Raw genomic sequence first — 23,644 nt, forward strand, 5'->3', positions numbered from 1 at the left:
AAGTTAGCAGATCCCCCTTTTCCGCTTTCTGTATTGGTTAGAATGAGTAATTTGCAGCTACTGTCTGGTTTGCAAGGCAGATGTTTACTGAGAGAATGAGGTGCATTAAACCACAGCAATGCTTTGTACTTTTGTATAAAATGCTTAGGGAGTGAAATTGCAGGTCAATAAAAGGGGGGAAAATCCTCTTTAGAAATTATGCATTCTTGGAGACTCAGTGAGGACCGCTGTAATGGACTCATTGTTCTTGCTGTAATTGAACACAGTCAATTTTCCCAATTAATCTTTAATGCCATGTTGCTGCTTCCCTCATACTCTTGTCCATTATGGAGCACTTTATGCTTCCAGCAAGGGACGATTTTCTCCTACTGTAGATCCATCAAAAACCCTATTAAATAATCCCAATGCTTCAGATATCTCACATTACACAAAGCAGAATCCCTGTTCTTTATGGACTGAGATTAGAGCTGGCAGTTTTGCATAATAAGTACTGATGGCCCATTTGTATCAAACCTCTAGTGGCTCTCTTCTTCCATGGCCAACTGTATTTGAATCAGAGCACAAGTGTCTTCCCTCTGGCACTCTTTGCTGAGCAGCCAACTGCGAGCTGCTGAATTTTTCAATCCATGTAAAGATGAAGATAATATGGCTGACCTATGTTTTGGATGTTCCTTTTGTTTGCTCTTCTGTCAACTAGGAGCAAAACATGGTCTGTGGAGATCTGAAGCCCTACAAAAGTTGCAAAATTAATTTTCAAAAAGGTGTATAAGTTTGTCCCCCCAGTTAGCCAAATATGCACTGTCTGAACATACAGTAGGTAACAATGCATCTGTGGAATGCATACATACACAACATTAATTGAGCAGGATGAGAAACGCGCATGATGCATGAGGAAGTAACTATATTACAGTTGCCAATTGTGAACTTAAGCTGAGAACATTTATTGATAAGCGCACATTACAAAAGGCGTAAATCAAACAAAGATACACCCTTTCAAATATTTAATTGTACATGCTTTGTTAAACCTACTTATAGACCAAACAGCATAGAAAGTAAATGGAAAAAGCATAGGAAAATGGATAACTATATGAGTGAAATGCATATAATTGAAGTGAAAATGAATGCATACATTGACCTTTGGAATACATTATAAATCTAATGAAAAAATGGAAAAGGCAAGGATATGTTCCTTTCCTAAGCCCAATTGTCAGTTCATGGAAACCAGGGTTGGGAGATAGGGAGACAACCCACCCCCAAGCCTTTCTTGTACAACAATTCTGTTTGTTGGTCTTTATTTTTATAACCTTAGGAAACCTCAGTTCTAAACTGGGTTATATTTAAATCTGTGCACTTAATTCAGTTTATGACAATAACTAAAAACTACAACCCATAAACTTTTACTGTTCTAAAACACTTTAAAACAACAACTATGCAGGCCAGAATTTGATCCTAAGCCTCACAGAGTTGGAAATTCAAAGGATCTTGTTATTCTACTACATCATTTTTTTTTAAAAAAAATTCCGTCCAGTGTTTTACATAGTTCTGGAAGTCCTGCCTGAACTACAGAAACAACAAAACCCATTGGGTAGCTAATAAAGCTTGAAAGTTAGGGCTGCCAGACTCCAGATGGGGGCTGGAGATCTCCCACTTTTGCAACTGATCTCCAGCTGGCAAAGATCAGCTCCCCTGGAGAAAACGGCTACTTTGAAGGGTGGACTCTGTGGCATTGTACCATACTGAGACCCCTCCCCAAACTCTCCCCTCTCCTGAACCACTCCTACAGTCTATGTGTTTGTGATGGGGCAAAGATAGGGTCCCTGTTTTGGCTGTCACTTTTTTCTTTCACAGCTAGCATAAGCTTGGTTTGCATGCCTTATTTCCAACAGGTTGTGTTGGTGTGTGTGTTAGTTTCTCTTGCCACAGCATCAAATCACTCTCTCCTCTTCCTGCCCCACTGAGGCCACTGTTTAATGTCAGATCATGCATCTCCCACAAAAAGGGATAGTTTCAGTTTCCACTTTCTGCTTATCCTGTGGAAGCAAGAAAGATGCCGTTGTTGCTGCTGCCACCTTGTGTTAAATAAGGGTGGGGGAAAAAAACCATAACGTTTTGAACTGCAGTTTGGAACTGATGCCATTTGTCTATGCCTGTTTCCAGTTATGAGTTGTTGTTTTGCATAAAGTAAATCAGAATATAATGATTTTTAACCTACAAAGCCTGCCTGCCAGCAGGGTCTAAAAAAAGCCCTTTGTTTAAGAACATAAGAGAAGCCATGTTGGATCAGGCCAATGGCCCATCCAGTCCAACACTCTGTGTCACACAGTGGCCAAAAATTTTATACACACACACACACTGTGGCTAATAGCCACCGATGGACCTCTGCTCCATATTTTCATCCAACCTCCTCTTGAAGCTGGCTATGCTTGTAGCCGCCACCTCCTGCGGCAGTAAATTCCACATGTTAATCACCCTTTGGGTGAAGAAGTACCTCCTTTTATCTGTTCTAACCCAACTGCTCAGAAATTTCATTGAATGCCCACGAGTTCTTGTATTGTGAGAAAGCGAGAAAAGTACTTCTTTCTCTACCTTCTCCATCCCATGCATAATCTTATAAACCTCTATCATGTCACCACGCAGTCGATGTTTCTCCAAGCTTTCTTATTGTTTCTTATTGTTCGCCAAGAGCTTCAAAAACGGAGGGAGTTCTGTTCTGTGTCACAAATTATGCTGGCCAGAAATAAGCATACAGTCAGTCACTACTCAGGGTCGCTGCTGTTATCTACAGTATGGGACCAGCATGGCCATGCAATGAAGGTAGTTCCAAAAACCCTTTATCTGAAGGGTCCACAAAATTACCCTTTTTATGATACACACCATGGCTCTGGTATCCAGAGGTATCTACAAGAAGAAGCTGTATTACAGACCCCTCTTTGGTGATTCAAAGCTGTATAACATTCAGGCCTCATTTTGGGCAGGAGCTCACAAAAGCAGAGCTCCGGAACCTCTAAATTTTATTGTGCTCTTTCTTTCTTAAACCCCCCCCCCAAAAAAAAACAAAAACAAAAAACACCTTGCTTCTGGGCTCCATTGTTCAAATCCTCTGTGAGAATTCTGCCGAACTCTAAGATTTGACATACTTTCTAATATTTTCCCCCACAAAAAATGGGGAAATAACCAAAACATATCAAGCAGACACATGGAAATCTTCATCATGCCACTGTGGCTGCACAGGAGAAAATAATGTTAGAAGTATGATGGCAGTATGGTTTTATTATGACAATTATAATTCAAGAAGCATTTTAAGGTAGATGCTGATCTGATATAATTTAGTACAACTTCTGGTATTGTCAGGGATGTGTGGCATATGCCAATGAGTTATGCCTATGAGTTGCGCTAATGAGCTTCAGCACCTCTTTTTCTTCAAAATGACCCCTGACATTCAATGCACAATGTGGGAAGGGGCCCTGTTGTCATTCTTGAGCCATGAAAGTATTGTTGGAAAGCATCTGTCATGGGATTCGCTTCCTCGATGTAGCATTTTGTTTTCCAACCTCCCAAACAGCAGTGTTTTGTCACTTGAAAAATGTGTTTCCCCACTTCTGCCCTGAACTTGGAAGTTCATTGTGGAATACAGTTGGGTGATTGTTGTGCGTATCTATTGGATAGCGTCTGTGACCTCTCTATTGGTGAGCAGTAACTCTTTCAAAAGAAGGTGAGGGCACTTTGAACATTTTTTAAATAAAATATTTCAATTCTATGAGCAAACAATTCTAAGCTGCTCTACTCAAAGATAAGTCCTGTTTTGTTCAGCGGAGCTTGCTGCTAGGAAAATAGAAAAATAGGGAGGGACGGTGGCTCAGTGGTCGAGCATCTGCTTGGTAAGGTTCCATCCCCGGGCATCTCCAACTAAAAAGGGTCCAGGCAAATAGGCGTGAAAAACCTCAGCTTGAGACCCTGGAGAGCCACTGCCCGTCTGAGTAGACAGTACTGACTTGATGGACCGAAGGTCTGATTCAGTATAAGGCAGCTTCATATGTTCTGAGGGTAACTGTGTAAGTTTACAGTAGAATAGCTAGATTCAAGTCTGAGAAGCACCTCAGAGACCAACAAGCTTTCTGGGGAAAATGTTGTTGGTCTCTAAGGTGCTACGGGACTTGAATCTAGCTCTCCCAGGAAAGTATTATTTGGATTGCAGGCTCTATAACCTTCTGGTCATTCCTATATGGTTTTCTTTTTGTTTGTTTTGCAGCTTTAAGTTGTCCAGAAGGTCAGGTTTACCAGCAATGTGGAAGTCCGTGTAACCAAACTTGTCGGTCCCTGTCCTACCCAGATACAGATTGCAATGAATTTTGTATGGAAGGCTGTTATTGCCCTGCAGGATTATATCTTGATCAGCAGGGAGACTGTGTGCCAAAGTCTCAGTGCTCTTGTTACTATGACGGAGAGATATTCCAACCGGATGATGTCTTCTCTGATCATCACACCATGTGGTGAGTGTAAGATGTAGGTCTGAGTTTATACAATCATATTATGGTGGAAAGGGACCAAAAATGACCTTTTGCTTACTTCTCTTTCTTTGTAAGAAAATGTCCTCCATGTATTGTCATATCCACGTTATATGTTCACATAATTCTAACTAAAGCAAGGGTGGAAGGAAATATTTCTCAACAAGTTATGTGCCCAGAATGTTCACCACTCTGGAGTCTGGACCAAGTCTGGGTCATAGCCCTGCCGTAGGTTTCATTTCTTGGCCATTTAAACTATGGCAGATAAAAGGCAAGATGGTATCTTTTCAAAAGAGTTGAATTTGTGCACCAACAAGGTAAATGAGAAGGAACATTTAGGGGAGGGACGGTGGCTCAGTGATAGAGCATCTGCTTGGGAAGCAGAAGGTCCCAGGTTCAATCCCTGGCATCTCCAAAAAAGGGTCCAGGCAAATAGGTGTGAAAAACCTCAGCTTGAGACCCTGGAGAGCCGCTGCCAGTCTGAGAAGACAATACTGACTTTGATGGACCAAGGGTCTGATTCAGTATAAGGCAGCTTCATATGTTCATATGTTCAACATGGGTTGTGAGATGAAATGTGATGAAAAAGTGAGTGAAAAAAGAAGATGAGAAACACATTGCCAAAAAAAACAAGACAACAAGGATCTTTAAATGCACCAGAAACAGAAAACTAGCCGGGGTGAGGTGTCCTTGACTGCTAATGGGAGACAGGGAAAGAAGAGAAACATAATGACTTCTTTGTGTTGTTTTTTACTGTGAAAAATGTAGAACCAATATTTTAAGGGAAGGCATGTGCAGAGCAAAGTAAATGACAGGTGGTAAGAGATGCTGGTGCTAACAGGCAAATTATAATCTTGGCAAGACATCAGGTCTCAGTGGCACGTACCTGAGAGTTCTTAAATAACTCAAATGCAGAATTGTTTCAGGTGGGTAGCTCTATTGGTCTGCAATAGAAGAGTCCAGTATTAAAGACCAACAAGATTTCTAGGGTATAAACTTTCAAGAGTTAAAGCACTCTTCACCTAGTAACTGTCCAAAGTAGCTTTGACTCTTGAAGGATTCGACCCTGGAAGTCTTGTTAGTTTTCAAGGTGCTACTGAACTCTTCAAATGCAAAACCATTGATCTCCTAAGGGAAATATGCCATTTGTTGCTACAAGTGGCCTCCTTTCCAGAGGGTGAAAGGTAGCAAATTAAAGCTTTTTTTTAAATAGATACTTAGCTGAATAACTGCATTAAGAAAGAGATTGAAGACAAGATGACTAGAGGCCTGTGGTGCAGAGTAGTAAGCTGCAGTACTGCAGACCAACCTCTGCTCACGACCTGAGTTCTATCCTGGTGGAAGCTGGGTTCAGGTAGCCGGTTCAAGGTTGACTCAGCCTTCCATCCTTCCAAGGTTGGTAAAATGAGTACCCAGTTTGCTGGGGGGAAAGTGCAAATGACTGGAGAAGGCAATGGCAAACCACCCCGGAAAAAGTCTCCCAAGCAAACGTCATGATGTGACATCACCCCATGGGTCAGTAATGACTCGGTGCTTGCACAGGGGACTATCTTTACCTTTTATTATAGAGTCATAGTGCTCTGGCGTAGGTTTGTGGCATGGCTGTCTTGAGTCGAGACCATGGATCTTGTGGATCTGGTGCAATCTGTTCCAACTTCAAGTGGTTCTCTGAGGTCTCTAGTGCTAATTTATGAAGTAATTTCAACTGAGCCTTTTGGATGCAAAGCTCGTGCTTCACCTTCCTTAGTTTGACTGGCCATGATTCAAGGCACTGTCTTACATGCCATGCAGAAGGCCCCAAGTTCAATGCCTGGCACTTCCATTTAGAGGGATCACAGAGTAGATGATGTGAAAACCTCTGGCTGAACCCTGGAGAGCTACTGCCAGTCAGAGTAGATAAGGTTGATCTTCATAGACCAATGGTCTGATTCAATGTAAGGGAGCTTCGTGTGAAAGCAATGTTTTTATTGTACACAAGAAGACAGATATTGAACTACATTGTGATGTTCATCAGGTCATCTTCCCAGTGTCCCTTTATTATTTTTCATATACAGGAATGGCTCCTGGTTGATAATTCTGGTTGTCAACTGCCCAAATAATAGTGTGAGTGGGTGACACACAGAGGCTTATTTAAACAGAACTCCCCACTTTCTCTTTTTCTAGCTATTGTGAAAATGGCTTCATGCACTGCAGCTCAAATAGACTTCCAGGGTTCTTCCTGCCAGATGTTGTCTTTCAGCAGCACCCTTCTGTCAGAGGTTAGTAATTTTTTTCCCTTTCAAAGTCAATGTTATATCCTTTTATTATCCTATTCTTTCTTCTTCCTTTTGCTTCCTGTTTCTAGTACAGGGATGCATTAGGTAATGTGATGAAGCCCATGTGTTTATGTAAATGAAATTTAACTCAAGGCTTGGCTCAATCCAGAAACCATTGCAACTCACAAGAAGGTAATCCTTAATCAGAGGAGATCAAAACTGATTCAGCCCCCTTCCCCATGCAGAGATAAACTGGTGAGAGTGGAAATCATTGCACTTTGGTGCAGTGGAAAGTGAGAGTGGAAATCATTGCCCTTTGTTTATTGGAAGCCCAAATTAAGAATGCTGTTTGCATTTCATTAAATGTGCAATCTTTTTATTTAAAATAAGGCACATCTATCTGAAAGCCAATGAGAGCAGCTGGTATATCAGTTTTTGGAAATTTAAGATATGAAACACTGAACTTTTGAATGAAACACACAAGACTTAGGGCGTTTTCGCACTGACCTTAATCGGCAGCGACGTCCCTCTTCACCGCGCAGGATCTGCGCGGATTTCGCACCAATTGCTGCGGAGCACCCGGAAGAGCCGCAAAGTCCCGCGGCTTTTGCGGCGCAAATGGAAACCGGGTTTTGGCGGTTTCCATTTGCGCCGCAAAAGCCACGGGACTTTGTGGCTCTTCCGGGTGCTCCGCAGCAATTGGTGCGAAATCCGCACAGATCCTGCGCAGTGAAGAGGGACGTCGCTGCCGATTAAGGTCAGTGCGAAAACGCCCTTAGAATGTGGAAATGGAGTAGTTTAGGAGGGGTCAACAGGCTTCCATTTGTCCTGAATATCATGACCCAAGTGGTATGGGTACACGTAAGTCTAACAGTGTGATGCAACTGTATACTTGTAATATACACAAAGTTGTTAGTCTCATCCAAAGGTACAGATGCATGTAAAATCTTGGAGTTGGAAAGAATTATTTTTGATGACCCTTTAGAAAGAACACCATTATTATGATTCACTTTTGGGAAGGGATGTTAATAGATATTTTATTTCTTAAAGCAAAACGAAGTGTGACCTGCAGACCCCCAATGACGATGTTTGTATGTCCTGCAAATGATCTAAGAGCTGAAGGGGTGGAATGTATGAAGACTTGCCAGACCTATGAATTGGGCTGCGTTAGCCACGGATGTGTGTCCGGCTGTCTTTGTCCCGCTGGATGGGTAAGAAGAATTAGTGTGAAGTGAAACAGGAAATGGGAGGAAACATCATTCTTCTTAAATGGGGGGGGGGCATGTATGCTGCTCTCAGTTCCTTACAGGAAAAAGTGGGGTGCAAATATGATAAGAGATTCCATGGAGTTTCAGCTTACTTAGCAACTCTGTCAGTTTTTTCTCACTTGTGTTTCCCAAAATTTAGAACTGATTTTTCTTCATACATTCTCTCTCTGTCTCTCTTTCTCTCCCCCCTCTCTCTCCCTCCCCCCCCTCTCTCTCATGCATAGATGCAAGCCCTTACACCCTATTCTCTCCCCTCACCTGGGACAGGTCAGCATCCCAGAGTCTTGACAGGTATTGAGTGGAGTCACTGGGAGAGCCTGCTGATTGACCCATGGGCCTGTATCTCTCTTTCAACCCTACATCACAGGGTTGTTGGGGGCATAAAATAGAGAAGGGGAGGATGACATTGTCAGCCACTTTGGGCCCTCATTGGGGTAGAAATGGCTAAATAAATAACAGGAGGAAGAAACAGCATAAGAATGGAGGAGAGGAGAACGGTCTCAGTTGCTTTGGCTCCTTGGGGAGACAGGCAGCGTATAAGTGAAGAAAATAGATAAAGTTCAGAATAATGGTATCTCATCTGAGTTATTTTAAGACATCTGAAAGGAATCGTTTTGGAGATACTTGGGGTTATGAGAAGGCTAATGAAGCCAGCTGTGGAAGACTGGATCTGACACGAAGTGAGTAATTAGTGACTTCAACAAAGCAAATAATGCCGGACAGTAGATAGGACAGGGCGATTTTTAAAATTGCATACGCATGTAAAATTACATACACACAGGCCCGGCACTAGGGGTGTCTGTGCCCCTAGGCTGAACCGTGCTCCTCCGCCCCCCTCATTGCCCTAAGCACACTTCATCAGACGAGGAATCGGGCACAGTGGGCAGAGCTACATATAGCTGGTGGGCAGTGGTTTAGAATGCAAAATGGTACAAATTTAAGGTCCAATGACAGAATAGCAAAATTAACAAATTGAGCAAACCTTTGATCTGGTTAACATGAGTGTGAGAAAGCAATAAAACGCTCATTGGATCTTAAATTTGTACCATTTTGCATTCTAAACCGCTGCCTACTAGCTATATGTAGCTCTGCCCACTGTACCTGATTCCTAGTCTGATGAAGTGTGCTTAGAGCACATGAAAGCTTAGATTCTGAATAAAACGTTGTTGGTCTTAAAGGTGAAACTTGACTCCTACTTTGTTCTGCTGTTTCAGACCGAGAAGGCTGCCCACTTGGATCTATCAACAATTAGGAGAGTCACAGATTGAGGATAAAGCAACAAACCAAAATCATGACTAACCAAAAATACCACCCATATAGTATAACAATGAATCTTATATCTTTAGACTTCCACACCTGTTTAAAACCACAACCTCAGTCCACAGTGTCAATATTTCAGTTCATAAGCACATATAATAACTGAATAAAGTCCTTAAAGTCCATCCAAACTCCAGACTTGAAAGATAGAAAGTGCTTATAGTAGAAAGCGCTTGTGGTGCTCACATGTCCATACTTCCTATGGGTAAGGAACCTGGAAGTTGGCAACCCTTCTCTGCATGGGCCCTGTCCTTTCTAAGGTTGGTAATCCTTCCCTGCATCCACCCTGTCTATTTTGTTGTTCTTACAGTAACTTACAGGTATGCATCTTGCTTGATGAAGCAGGAAGACCCTTCTGGCACTAGATGGCAGTGTTGCTCAATAAAGAGGGGAAATTACTCCAGCAGCTGATGGGACTCCTTTTACCATCTCCTTTGGAAAGAAGCAGTTTGCACAGGCAAACCTTCTTGCCTAGCTGTAGCTTTTAGGGGTCCCAGAAGCAGAGGAAGAATGAACAGCTGGGAATAAGTGTGTGTGTGTGGGGGGGGGGGAGAGGCTCAGCAGGTGCTGCTTCTGTGCTCTCTGTGCCTGCCAGAGTCCCTAGACACAAAACATTAAAGGTTGAGGGACACTCCTTCCTCTGCAGCGAGAAAAGGGTGAAGTCCCCTGGGAATATTGCTTTTTCAACTTCAAGAAGCTGGATAAGCAAGGGAGGAATAGCGGCTCAGCATTCCAGCCTTGGTCCTAAGATCTCATTACAGGAGGTGCAGTGGGTATGTTGGGGCCCTGCCCTCTGTTGGATATTTTTGTGTGCATTTGGGGCAATGTGTGGGTACATTTCTCTACCTTCTTTAAATTGTTTATCAGACAGCCGTTTGATATAAATCCACTGCTGGAATGAGCTAAGTTGTGTTGTCAAAAAGTCCGAAGAACTTGTCATTCGTGCCTGGGGTATTTGGTAAAGATTTTCTTTAGTGCTTAGTGATTTTGAGACAGGTGAAATCTCAGTGCTTTCTTCCCCCACCCCCATTTCCCTACATCCATGATGCAACCATTCTGGATTGCATTGTTCACAGGGTGATCAGGTTGCCTGAATCAGAGGCACAAACTGTTCAGACTTCTCAAATGTGGTTTCGGCAGTGACACACTAAATTGTAATGTGTTGTTTAGGAGGAGCTAGTGAAGACCTGCAAAGATGCACAGGTCTTAAAAAGTTCTGTCTCAGGGAGTGATTCTCCCTTTTCTCACACAATCTCCCATTCACACCATTCATATCTACACAGCAATCTTATGTATACGTGCACGGGAAAACATCACATTCAATTTAAAATCCAAATGATGTTGCTGTCTGCATGGTGTAGCGCTTAAGAGGGGCAGATTCTAAGGCGGAGAACCAGGTTTTGTTCCCCACCTCTCCACATGAAGCCTGCTTGGGTGGTCATGGTCCAGTCACAGTTCTCTTAGAACTCTCAGCCCCATCTACCTCACAAGGTGTCATAAGAACATATGAGCTGTGCTGGATCGGACCAGTGGTCCATCGAGTCCAGCACTGGCATTTCCTTCCAAAGCTTCTCACACAGTGGCCAATCAGTTCCGCTGGACAGCCAGACAAAAGGGCACAGAGGCCTTCCCCTGATATTGCCTCTGACTCTGGGATTCAGAGGCTTAGTGCCTCTGAATGCGGAGGTTCCTGTCAGTCATCATAGCTAGTAGCCGTAGATACACTTATCCTTCATGAGTCTCTCTAATCCCCCTTTAAAGCTGTTTATTCCTGTGGCCATAACTACATCCTCTGGCAGTGAATTACACATTTCAGTTACTCTTTGTGTCTGTTATGGGGAGAGGAATGGAAAGGTGATTGTAAGTTGCTTTGAGACTCCTTATGATAGAGGAAGGAAAGGAAAGGTCCCCTGTGCTTGCAAACACCAGTCGTTTCTGACTCTGGGGTGACGTTGCAGGGCATAAAAACCAACTCCTCTTCCTCTTCTTCTGTGGCACAGCCCTTTCCATCTACAACTTAAAAAAAAAAATCAGAGCAGCTGAAACGTTCATAAATATTCCATAACACCTCTGTAGCTGAGCCAGTGGTATTCAGTATACTGCAAGCAGTATACTGATTCAGTATCTGGAAAGATTTGGTATACTGAAAGCAGAACTCTCACAGTTGGCCTCAGGGTAAGCAGGAGGAGAATGAAAAAAAAAAAAAATAACCCTTTACAGGGGTTTTGTGGGGCTGAAATTTGAGGGCCATCTAGGCAAGACTGGTGCTGTCTGGCAAAGCTGCATGTTCTGAATTTATTCTTGTGATCCATGCAACGGTCACCTCGAGACTAGACTACTGTAATGCCCTCTACATGGGGCTGCCCTTGTGCCGAACTTGGAAGTTGCAGCTAGTGCAGAATGCTGCGGCCAGGCTGCTACTGGGACTACATCGGTGGGAACATGTGCGGCCTGGGCTGAAGGAACTGCACTGGCTTCCAATTATATTCCGAGTTCGCTATAAGGTGCTGGTTATCACCTTTAAAGCCCTATATGGCCGAGGCCCTGCCTACCTTAGGGACCGCCTCTCCCCACATGTTCCCCAGAGAGCACTAAGTTCTAGTTCTCAAAGCCTTCTAAGGATCCCTGGACCAAAAGAGGCCAAACTAAGAGTAACAAGAGAGCAGGCCTTTTCTGTAATGGCCCCCCACTGGTGGAACCAATTGCCGGAGGAAGTGCGAACCCTGCGGGACTTTAATCAATTCCGCAGGGCTTGCAAAACCACTCTCTTTCTGCAAGCATATGAGGAACCCTGAAAGCGATATCTTGCCATCGAAATACGTCAACTGAATATAGCACCTTAACTTAATTTTAGCTGTAATTTAATGTAACTGTTTAACTGTACGTATTAATTGTATTTTAAAATTGTTTTATAAATCATGGTATACCATGTCATGTTAGCTGCCCTGAGCCTGCTCCGGCGGGAAGGGCGGGATATAAATAAAAGTTTATTATTATTATTATTATTATTATTATTATTATTATTATTATTATTATACATCGTTCATCGCTAACCTTAGCTATTCCCTAACTGATAGTTCAGAGGTGGCTTGCCTTCAAAAGAAGAAGAAGATATTGGATTTATATCCTGCCCTATACTCTGAATCTCAATGCGGTCACAATCTCCTTTACCTTCCTCCCCCACAACAGACACTCTGTGAGGTAGGTGGGGCTGAGAGAGCTCTTACGGTAGCTGCTCTTTCAAGGACAACTCCTATGATAGCTATGGGTGACCCAAGGCCGTTCCAGCAGCTGCAAGTGAAGGAGCAGGGAATCAAACCTGGTTCTCCCAGATAGGAGTCCATGCACTTTACCACTACACCATACTGGCTCTCAGACAGGTCCAAAAGCAGATATGTAGATGATTCAGATAATCTTTTTGGAATTTTTGTCATTTTAAAAAATGGCAGAGCTCATGCAGGGTGATGATGTGGATGGTTCTGAGCTTTAGTACTCAAGACAATATTTTTGTCAGCCCTCAGATGACTTCAGAACCTTTGCTCATATATCTTCTTCCCTGGCCCCAGCACTTCTGCTAGATTGATTCTGTTGCTTGTCCATATTTCCTAAAGTGTCTGCCTGTGTTCTAGGTGCGCCATGGAAACAAGTGTGTTGTACCTGACAGATGCCCCTGTTTTCACAATGGAAGAGAATATGCTGCTGGCGAGACGGTGACAAAGGAGTGTAATACTTGGTAGGGAGTTGGCTTGCTTTTCACTGACCTTCCAAACATGGAATGACTGGCACTTATCTGGTAGCACCCTGAGAATACTCTGTGAGAGATCCTGGGCTGCTTCATAGAATTAGTGTCCTCAGTATCCTCTGGTGCTGGGAAATAAGTGCTGAGGTCTGTTGTAGCACCTCTGTTTTAAAAGAAAGTTGGGATGCTTAAATGTTGATTTGATGGACCAAATTACAGTGATCACCTTTTGACTCAAAACTTGGTCACTGGGATCAAGAGAGTAAGCACATGTTCCCAGGCATCAATTTCACACCTTCCAGCATTTCTCAGGAATTAACTTCTGGAGATATGGAGGACGGACAGGACTTTTTTTTTGTAGCAGGAACTCCTTTGCATATTAGGCTACATCCCACTGATGTAACCAATCCTCCTGGAGCTTACAGTTGGCCCTGTAAGAAGAGGCACTGTAAGCTCCTGGAGGATTGGCTACCACAGGGCGGTGAAGCCTAATACGCAAAGGAGTTCTTGCTACAAAAAAGCCCGGAATAGGAAAGCTAAAGAAAGGCAGCTGTTAACTTTTTTAAATATCATTTGTCCTGAAGGCCAGTTAGAGATTTAAAGAAGGTGTCAGGGTCTTATAATAATGCTCATTTACTTTATTGTATTAATTTATATGCTACTTTTTCTGAGACTCAAGGCAGATTGCTGAATATAAAGCTATCAGATTCAGAAATCTGCAGTTAACAGTACAGTAGAGGTCTAGAGAACATCCCCTAATGCAGAAATGAGGTTAAAAAACCCAGAATGTGATAAAAGGAAGGTAATACATACAAAAACTGTTCCAATAGACTATGAACCTTCCTCTGCCACTATACTAGAGTTGCAAAAATGCCCTCCTGAACTTTGATGTGCACATTTTGTGGAATGGCAGAAGGACTGGAGCCTTCCTGACCTCCTCAAGTGGGAGCCGCCACAGACAATGTTTGGGTGTAGGCGAGCTGTTGCTCACAAATCCTTTGCCTGGCGGCACTTTCAGAAGGTTTTGCTCTCATGAGCGAAGATGTCACAACGGAGTATAGCAAGAGAGGTGGTCCTGCAGGTATGTGCATCCAAAGCCATTAAGGGCTTTGCAGGTGGTAACCAGAACCTTGAATTGAACTGGGTAACCAATGAACTGTCTGCAAGATGGTACCTGATAGTAACTGAACTGTGGCATTCTGTAACAACAGAAGCTTGGTACAAGTTGTCTTTAAGAGCAGACTCGTGTAGACTGTATTGCAATAGTCTGGACCTGAGGTAATTGTAGCATTGATCCATGTGGGCGAATCAGCCAAGTCAAGGTCTTCCAAGGCAATAAAAGTGTTTTATAAGAGAATATTCTTTGTAGGACAGGGTCTCTATGGAAAACGCTTTGTTGTTATGCCCATCCCTTTCCTCATAAGGAGGAAGTTCAGTGGGACACAGATTGTTATAGGTAGTCCTAAAGTAAGAGATAATATGTTCATAGTATCTTTACTTGCAGTTTAAAGGTCTTTATTGCCTCTGCAAACTGTACATAAATGTACATCAGGTGATACATTTATGAGGAAGTCTGCCTAATTTTTTTAGAGGTATCCAATAAAGCACACCAGAGTTATTCCCTTTTGAATCACATATTTTTTCAAAGGCAGCATATATATATAAAAAAATGAGACCTGAGAATATATATAAAAGATGAGATCTAGTTTGGTGATGGCAGAATGCAGCAATTTAGTGTGGATCCACAGAAATGTGTCACGGATCCAGTTTGGCAGCCTAATTTCCCACTGAGAATGGATGAATATGTTTTTTCCTGTCAGACCAGGCAAATTCTATTTGGCTGATAATGTTTTCTGATCATTTGTTCGTTGGTGGTGGTGTTGTGTGCTTGGAATGACAAAGTAATTACACAGGTACTAAGAACCAGCAGGGTAAAGTGGTTTAGAGCAGAAGGACTCTAATATGGAAAACTGGGTTTGATTCCCCACTCCTTCACATATAGCCTGCTGTCTGACCTTGGGCCAGTCATGGTTCTCTCAGCGCTCTCTTAGCCCCACCTACCTCACAAGGTGCCTGTTGTGGGGAGAGGAAGGGAAGGTGATTGTAAGCCACTTTGAGACACTGTAAGGTAGAGAAAAGCAGTATATAAGAACATACTCTTCTTCTTCTTGTGCATTCTAAGTTATGTGGTAAGGCTGGTAACCTTGTTCCCTCTTTTGAGGCTGGCTCTGAAAAGTATGGTATTGCTGTACCTCATAGAAAGTATTAGGAAGTGCCCCATAGCCAGCAATTTTGTCATGGCTCCGGGCTGGGGAGGGAGGGAGGTGCTGAGGTCAGATGGCCCTGTGAGTCTCTTACCCTCAATATCCCCCCTTGTTTCTGTTTTACTCTCCCCCTCTGGGCCAGAGCTTGAGAGAATGAGCTGAAGCAGGCAGGAGTTGACGTGGTTGTTCCTACCCTTGATTCTGCTGCTTGCTCAGCCACACTTGTTCGCTGTCAAGCAACGGTGGTAAGCATGTGATGATGGTGGTGAGGAAGAGCAGAGAAAGAAAGAAAGAAAGAAAGAAAGAAAGAAAGAAAGAAAGAAAGAAAGAAAGAAAGAAAGAAAGAGCGCAAAGATTATATGAGAGGGCCAAACAGCTGATGCAACTGTTGGTGAATTTGTGAAGTGCCTTGACTAGTACTAAATTACATGTCCCCCCAATCACCAAGCAGGTGGCGGAGTTCTTCACTCTAGCAGTGAAATAGATGAGGGACAACTTTGCTTTATCCTTTTGATTAAGACTTGCCTGTAACTGTTCTTTAAGTTGTTTGTACTAGAAAACTCCTGGGTTTTTTTCATGGTTATGCCCATAAAGGTTGCCTTTAAAGTAAAGTACAAAATTACAAAATACATTTTGGACAAAATGCAAAAAGAGTTTTAATTTGTGTTTCTTCTATATACTACAGTGTCTGTCGTGCTCGAAAGTGGGAATGCTCAGAAAACATATGCGATGGTACCTGCTCAGTTATTGGTACGGCCCATTACTTGACCTTTGATGGACTGAAATACAGATTCCCGGGCAATTGTCAATACGTACTGGCTCAGGTAAGTAGCATGGAGACCATGTTGAAAGCAGAGATGTGTTAAACCTTTGGGAGAAGGGTACTGAAACCTTTTGGCTATCCCTTAAAGTTTCTCAGATGTTTTGCTTGAGGATTTTCCACATACACTTTGAATTCCTTTTCACTGCTGTTTCTAGTGGCAATTCTAAACAGAAAGTGTGATTCTGTGCTAGGGTTACCAGCCCCCAGGTCCAGGCAGAGGATCCCCCAATTTCAGGGGCTTCTCCCTGCCACAGACAAGCTGGCCAGTGGAGGAAACCCTGCCCCTAAACAAGGATGTCACTGCGCATCATCCTCAACTTGATGGTGCCACCCAGAAGTGACGTCATTGTGTCGAGGACATTGCATGGGGATGCTCTGGTTTTGGCACAAAACTTTACATTTTGAGGGCAAATTTACCATAGAGTTTCATCCTCCAAACAGAGTGTTGCTCCTGGCATCACCAGTGCTATGACATCACTTCTGGGTGAGATGTTGTGTGACATCTCTGCCTACCCCTGAAACAGCCCCCAAATCCCCTCGCTAGAGAAATAAGGGGGCCTGGCAGTCTTATTCTGTGCTCTGCTGTGCCAGGATTGGGGTGGGAAGGAATCAGGGAACAGGTCTGAAAAGGAACCCAGAAATCCTTGTGCCATTGAAACAACTGTGATCAAAAGGGTTATCTGAGGCAAGTTAACTATTGCCTGGAGTCTTCAAATGCCTTTGCTGAAACTCTATGGTAAATTTGCCCTCAAACCATAACGTTTTTTGTGTTACTACATTTAGTCTAGCCAAAATCTGAGGGGACCCTTTTCTGACTTTGGACCAAGGAGTAAAGGCACTTGAAAAACCCTGAAAATTAGCCCTATTGTCAACTATCGGCAAGGCCCAGTGTGACGTTGGGGAGGAACCATGGCCTTCTGTCATGCCTGGAAACTATGAAGACTTTCCTTAAGGTTGCAGAGGCATTTAGAGATTACAGTGCTCCTGAAACTCAGGGCAATCAGGGATAAGATGCATGCTGCAGCATATGTGATTGTACCACAGTGAGTGAAGTTAGAGTTTGTGCGAATGCGACCTCAGTGGCATTGTTTGCAAGATAGGATTTAGTTTATCAAGTTAATTTCTGCCTGCAGAAAACTTGCTAAAAGAAAAGTTTCTCAGATTATTGTCTTAATGGGTTTTGACTTAACAACAATTTCCATATATCCTTTACGATATTTAAACTTGTGATGTTTCAAGATGGCACTTTATGCTCAGGTTCCAAATACATCTTACTAATACTTACTGGTATCTTTTGAAGGATTACTGTGATGATGATGGTTCTGGAACCTTTCGGATACTTGTGACCAACGAGGGATGCAGCTTCACTGGAGAGAAGTGCACAAAAAAGATCACTATTCTCTTTGACAGCGGAGAGGTTGAACTTTACAATGGAGATGTGAGTGTGTGCCTCCTCCATCTTTACAACAGTTTCTTTGTTGTTGAAAAGCCAGCTTTCTAAACTTTCCTGACAAATTTCCCTTATAATGCATTAAGCTGTTGCTTGTCCAGGCTGTGTTCTTTAAAGAACTAGAAGTTCAACCCCCCTGGAGCTTTTTGGGGTGGGGCCGCTATGACGTTACTTTCGATAATGTAACTGGAAGTGACATCACATGTCATCACAGTGCTCTAACAATTCCACAAAGCACTGTGGTTTTGCTATAGAGGTTTTATGGGGGGATTTCTAGAGCATTGTGGCAATATGTGATATCGTTTCTCAATCCCCAGTTTCACCCCCCATTTTCTCCTGCTGTTGCACCAGGCAGTGGAGGACTGGAAGCAGGAGGTGGGAGCTCTCCCACTTTTAGGAGATCTGGTTCCCCTGGTTTTTGGTTCAGGGCAGGAATAGGCAACTGGCAGCCTAGATCTTGTCCAGCCCACAGGGTTTCCGGTCTGACCTCTGGAATATTCTCTTCCCTGAGCCAGTTTGGTGTTGTGGTTTAGTGTGCGGACTCTTATCTGGGAGAACCGGGTTTGATTCCCCACTCCTCCACTTGCACCTGCTGGCATGGCCTTGGGTCAGCCATAGTTCTCCCAGAGGTTGTCCTTGAAAGGGCAGCTGCTGTGAGAGCTCTCTCCAGCCCCACCCACCTCACAGAGTGTCTGTTGTGGGGGAGGAAGGTAAAGGAGATTTTGAGCCGCTCTGAGACTCTTTGGAGTGGAGGGCAGGATATAAATCCAATATTTTCTTCTTCTTCTTCCCACCCACCCCAGCCATACACTTTGGTCATTTTCCCCTTATAAGATGGATACAGGCATAAAGAGTGGCACATTTAGAAGAAGAAGAAGATATTGGATTTATATCCCGCCCTCCACTCCAAAGTGTCTCAGAGCGGCTCACAATCTCTTTTACCTTCCTCCCCCACAACAGACACTCTGTGAGGTGGGTGGGGCTGGAGAGGGCTCTCACAGCAGCTGCCCTTTCAAGGACAACCTCTGCCAGAGCTATGGCTGACCCAAGGCCATGCTAGCAGGTGCAAGTGGAGGAGTGGGGAATCAAACCCAGTTATCCCAGATAAGAGTCCGCACACCTAACCATGACACCAAACTGAAATTATTTAATTTCATAAACATACCAGATAGTAATTTTATGTGTTAAATTATGTATAGACAATGCATTTTACAGTTTAAGGTAATTAAATGTTTAGATCAGTTAAGAAAATAAGTAATGCATTTTTTGGTTTCAGGGTCCCCCCCCCCCTTACAAAATTTCAGTTTTCTCCTCAAAAATAAAAAAAACCCCTCTCAGTTCCCCCCAGAAATTTTATGTTTCTTCCACTCCTCACAAACAACTGACTCTCTCAAGTGCTTCCCCTGAAAATTCATTCTACCCAGGTTTGAAGCAAAAAGTAAATGGCAGAGAGTGTCGTGGACTAGACAGTGGCTTAGTGACAGCCCTCAACCCTTGGTCCAGCATTGGTGGAGGCTGAGAAAAGAGACACCCTGAGCCGGATGGCCCAGGCTAGCCCGATCTTATCAGACCTTGGAAGTTAAGTAGGGTCAGCCCTGGCTAGTATTTGGATGGGAGACAACCAAAGGAGTCCAGGATTTCTCTGAAGAGACCAGCAATGGGAGGCCACCTCTGTTTGTCTCTTTCCTTGAAAACTCCACAGGGTCATCGTATGTTGACTCCAACTTGATGGCACTTTCCACCACCACCAAGGAGAGGGGCAGGTTGGCAATAAGCTCGTAGCACTGAAGACCACTACTGAGCTACTGCCTTGCTTGGGTGTGTATGATTCCAGGGACAAGTAAACCACACCCATACAACAACAAGTGTTTGAAATGACTACTCAACCATGACTATATATGGAATGTAAATGAGTTTTTGTGCAAGATTCAGAGGCTGACCGTAGATATTTCTGCATTTTTTCCTCCCTAAGGTTAATATCTTGACACCTCCTAGAGAGGATAATATTGAAGTCCTGAAGTCTGGGCGTTACTACATTCTGTTACTTGGCAACGGAATCTCTTTAGCTTGGGATGAAGACATGGGTGTCTCTGTTATCTTGAAAGAAAATTACAAAGTAAGTGAATTCTGCTTTTATTACTAATTAAGGGCCATGGCACAAAGCGGTAAAGCTGCAGTACTGCAGTCCAAGCTCTGCTTATGACCTGAGTTTGATCCCGGCGGAAGCTGGGTTCAGGTAGCCGGCTCAGAGTTGACTCAGCCTTCCATCCTTCTGAGGTCGGTAAAATGAGTACCCAGCTTGCTGGGGGGAAAGTGTAGATGAATGGGGTAGGCAATGACAAACCACCCCGTAAAAGTCTGCCATGAAAATGTTGTGATGCCACGTCACCCCAGAGTCGGAAATGATTGGTGCTTGCACAGGGGACTACCTTTACCTTTTTAAAGGGTCTATTTATTACATATTTCTGCCCAGCAGAAGGCAGATTACAACATTAAAACAGCAATGAAAGCCAGTTTCCTCAAGGCCAGTAGGAAATTTTCTTCGTTAACTTCACTGGCGAGGAAAGGAAAGGTCCCCTGTGCAACCATCTAGCCATCTTATGTATGATCGTGACCTATAGCACCTTATAGTATCTGTTTTATCTATTTTAATTAATTTTATGTAATTGAATTGTATTTTAAAATTCTTGTTTACATTGTATTTTATCTAAATCATGGTTTCCATGTCTGTGAGCCCCCCTGAGCCCGCCTTGGCGGGGGAGGGCGGGATATAAAAATGAACTTACTTTACTTACTTTACTTTACTTACTGCAAACACCAGTCGTTTCCGACTCTGGGGTGACGTTGCTTTCACAACGTTTTCATGGCAGACTTTTTACGGGGTGGTTTGCCATTGCCTTCCCCAGTCTTTCACACTTCCCCCCCAGCAAGCTGGGTACTCATTTTATTGACCTCGGAAGGATGGAAGGCTGAGTCAACCTTGGGCCGGCTACCTGAATCCAGCTTCCACTGGAATCGAACTCAGGTCATGAGCAGAGAGTTCAGACCACAGTACTGCAGTACTGCTGCTTTACCACTCCGCGCCACTGGGGAGGGTCTTCCACAAAAAAAGGCACTTCTGAATTTTTTTTTAACAAAACATCTCAGTGAGATGTTTCCTAAGTGAAGCAGTAAAGAAAAAAACTCAGGGATATTGACAAAATGTAATGTAATGTAAATGGTTCAGTCAACAAAGCGCTGACCTGGATGACCCAGACTAGCCTGATGTCATCAGATCTTGGGAAGCTAAGCAGGGTTAGCCCTGGTTGGTATTTGGATGGGAGACCACCAAGGAAGTCCAGGGTCACTTACACAGAAGCAGGCAGCGGCAAGCCACCTCTGAATGTTTCTTGCCTTGAAAACCCTACAGGTTCATCCTAAGTTGTCTGCAACTTGACAGCACTTTCCACAACCACCAAATGGTTTTACATTTATACATCAGATGCTGGGGAATGGAACTTCACCCGTGATTATATGACACAAAGTTCTGTGTTGTCCCTGCAGTGTTGAACTTAGGTGGGAGACACCTGAGGGTTCATATCCCAACCGTGAAACTCACAGGGGAACCTCTTAAGCCTATCACTCACTCTCAGTCTAATGCACATAACAGAACTGAGTTGTGACAGTAAAATGGTGTGACTTATTACCGGTGAAGTGTGTCAGTGTGAGGTCTGTGGTCACAATTCTACATTCTCCAAGTATTTGCTGCCTTTATTGGTGGTACAGGAAACCACGATTTGCTTTTCCCAACTGCTTGACGGTGTGAGGGAGGGAAATCGACTGTCATTCATGTGGCTTGTTTCTTTGAAAGGATCGAGTCTGTGGTCTGTGTGGGAATTTTGATGGCATCCAAAATAATGACTTCACCAGCAGCAGAAAGCAGCTTGAAATCGATCCAATTGACTTTGGGAACTCCTGGAAAGTTAATTCACAGTGTGCTGATGTCCAAAAGGTATTTGCAGTGTGAATCAAATATGAAAAAAGGGAGTAGGCCCTGTCTGCTTTCACTTTTTATCATCAAGATGAACTAGTTTGAGCACTCAGTGTTGTCAAATGGTTGAAAGGAAGGAGTGGTGGACCTGACCCATCCCTGCATAGAAGATGACTGAGATATCTGCCCAAGCTTCTCTGAGCTCTCTATAAGATAAGAAACCCACACTAAAGTATCATAATAACGGTGCAGTCCTATGTGGAGTTGACACATGAATAGATGAAGCTGCCTATATTCTGAATCTGACCATTGGTCTAATCAGCCTTGTAGTGACTCTCCAGGGTCTCAGGCTGAGGTCTTTCTCATCACCTGAAAACTTATCTTAATACTGGAGATGTTGGGGATTGAACCTGGGACCTTGTACCACTGACTTGTGGCCGTTCCAGTCTACACACTTTGAAATCAAGTTGACTAAATGGTTTATGTGCCTTGAAGTTTGCCTCAACTACAATAATTTTGGTTGAGACCTTGAGGGCTGCCATGGAGGGCATCTGAAGGTGGGTTGATTGAGGTTTAAATGGAAGAGGTGAGAACTATGTGAAAAACTGCTTTGGGCCCCCAATCAGGAAGAAAACTGGGTTATGAATTAAACAAATAATAGAACAAATAAATGATATATTATTTATACAAATATAATGGTGCAGTATTACCTCTGGGGCAGGGCCGGCCCTGCCACTAGGCAAATTAGGCATTTGCCTAGGTGCTCCCCCCCTCCTGGTGCCCTAGGCCAGGGATGGCCAACGGTAGCTCTCCAGATGTTTTTTGCCTACAACTCCCATCAGCCCCAGCCATTGGCCATGCTGGCTGGGGCTGATGGGAATTGTAGGCAAAAAAAAATCTGGAGAGCTACCGTTGGCCACCCCTGCCCTAGGCAAACGCTCCAGTTGCACAGCACCAATAGCTTTGCTTCACCTCCCTTCCAATCAGAAGGGAGGTGGAGCGAAGCCAGCTGGCTGGTTGGGTTGCGTGCCTTTGCCTCCCTTCCCAGGTGCCCTCCCCACTGTACTTTGTCATACAGGCACTGCAGAGGAGGGTAGTGGGGAGGGGGCAGCGGATCTGCCTGGGGCACCGTGCGCCCTAGGACTGGCCCTGCTCTGGGGAACACTCAGAAGTGATGTCATCACCCTGAATGTTATGCTGTAAGATTCACCAAAATTCTATGGGAAAACCAAATGTTGGGGTCTTTTCCCCTCATCACTCTGTCAAGTGGTGGCAGACAGAGGAGAGGGAAGCCGGTAGGTAGAGATCCAGGCTTCCTGATACCATAACAAGATTTTACTGTAGCATAAGCCTCCATGGACTTTGTCAGATTAGATCTAGGGAATATGAGGTTTATAGCTGATTAATTACTTTCATTTAGACTTAGTAACCAATTGTGGATATTAATCAACTAAAATTATTTAACTGAATATATTCACATATACCTTCATTAGTCTCAAAATTTCATTGGGGTCGGGGTTTTTTGGGGGTCGGGGGTGGAGTTCAGGGTTGTGATGCGGAGGCAGGCAACCGCAAACCACCTCTGATTGTCTCTGGCCGTGAAAACCTTACAAAGTTGCCATAAGCCAGCTGCAACTTGATGTGGTGGCACTTTCCACCCCCGTCAATAATTTATCAAACAGCAGCATTTCCGAAACAGTCTTGGGGGGTGGGATAAAGCAATGTAATTAAATTGCAATCTTGTTAAAGTTCAGGGATGAAATAAATTACAGCTTGCAACCCTGATAATCATTACTAATACTCAGGGCTTTATTTGAAGCAGGAATTCCTTTGCATAGCAGGTCAAACATCCCTGATATAAACAATCCTCTAAGAACTTACAGGACTCTTCTTACAGGGCCTACTGTAAACTCTTGGAGGATTGGCTGCATCAGGGGTGTGTGGCCTAATATGCAAAGGAGTTCCTGCTACAAAAAAGCTCTGCAAATATTTAGAATGCAGTTCTAAAGCATTTTAAATCCCATGGCTCTCAGAGAAAATAGTATATGTTTAA

General features: G+C 43.6%; 1 protein-coding gene across 1 annotated transcript in view; it reads left to right on the forward strand.

Moving 5' to 3' along the window:
* Positions 1-23,644, forward strand: part of VWF (von Willebrand factor) — a 190,299-nt gene that overhangs the window by 49,612 nt on the left and 117,043 nt on the right. Inside the window, exons 15-22 of the mRNA XM_060253812.1 lie at positions 4,250-4,490; positions 6,669-6,763; positions 7,811-7,971; positions 12,975-13,078; positions 16,034-16,172; positions 17,472-17,609; positions 19,594-19,737; positions 21,472-21,612. Of these exons, the coding sequence (XP_060109795.1) occupies positions 4,250-4,490; positions 6,669-6,763; positions 7,811-7,971; positions 12,975-13,078; positions 16,034-16,172; positions 17,472-17,609; positions 19,594-19,737; positions 21,472-21,612 (1,163 nt within the window). The remainder of the gene's footprint in view (positions 1-4,249; positions 4,491-6,668; positions 6,764-7,810; positions 7,972-12,974; positions 13,079-16,033; positions 16,173-17,471; positions 17,610-19,593; positions 19,738-21,471; positions 21,613-23,644) is intronic.

This window comes from Heteronotia binoei, chromosome 14 (assembly GCF_032191835.1).
Source record: "Heteronotia binoei isolate CCM8104 ecotype False Entrance Well chromosome 14, APGP_CSIRO_Hbin_v1, whole genome shotgun sequence".
In the NCBI taxonomy this organism is placed as follows: Eukaryota; Metazoa; Chordata; class Lepidosauria; order Squamata; family Gekkonidae; genus Heteronotia; species Heteronotia binoei.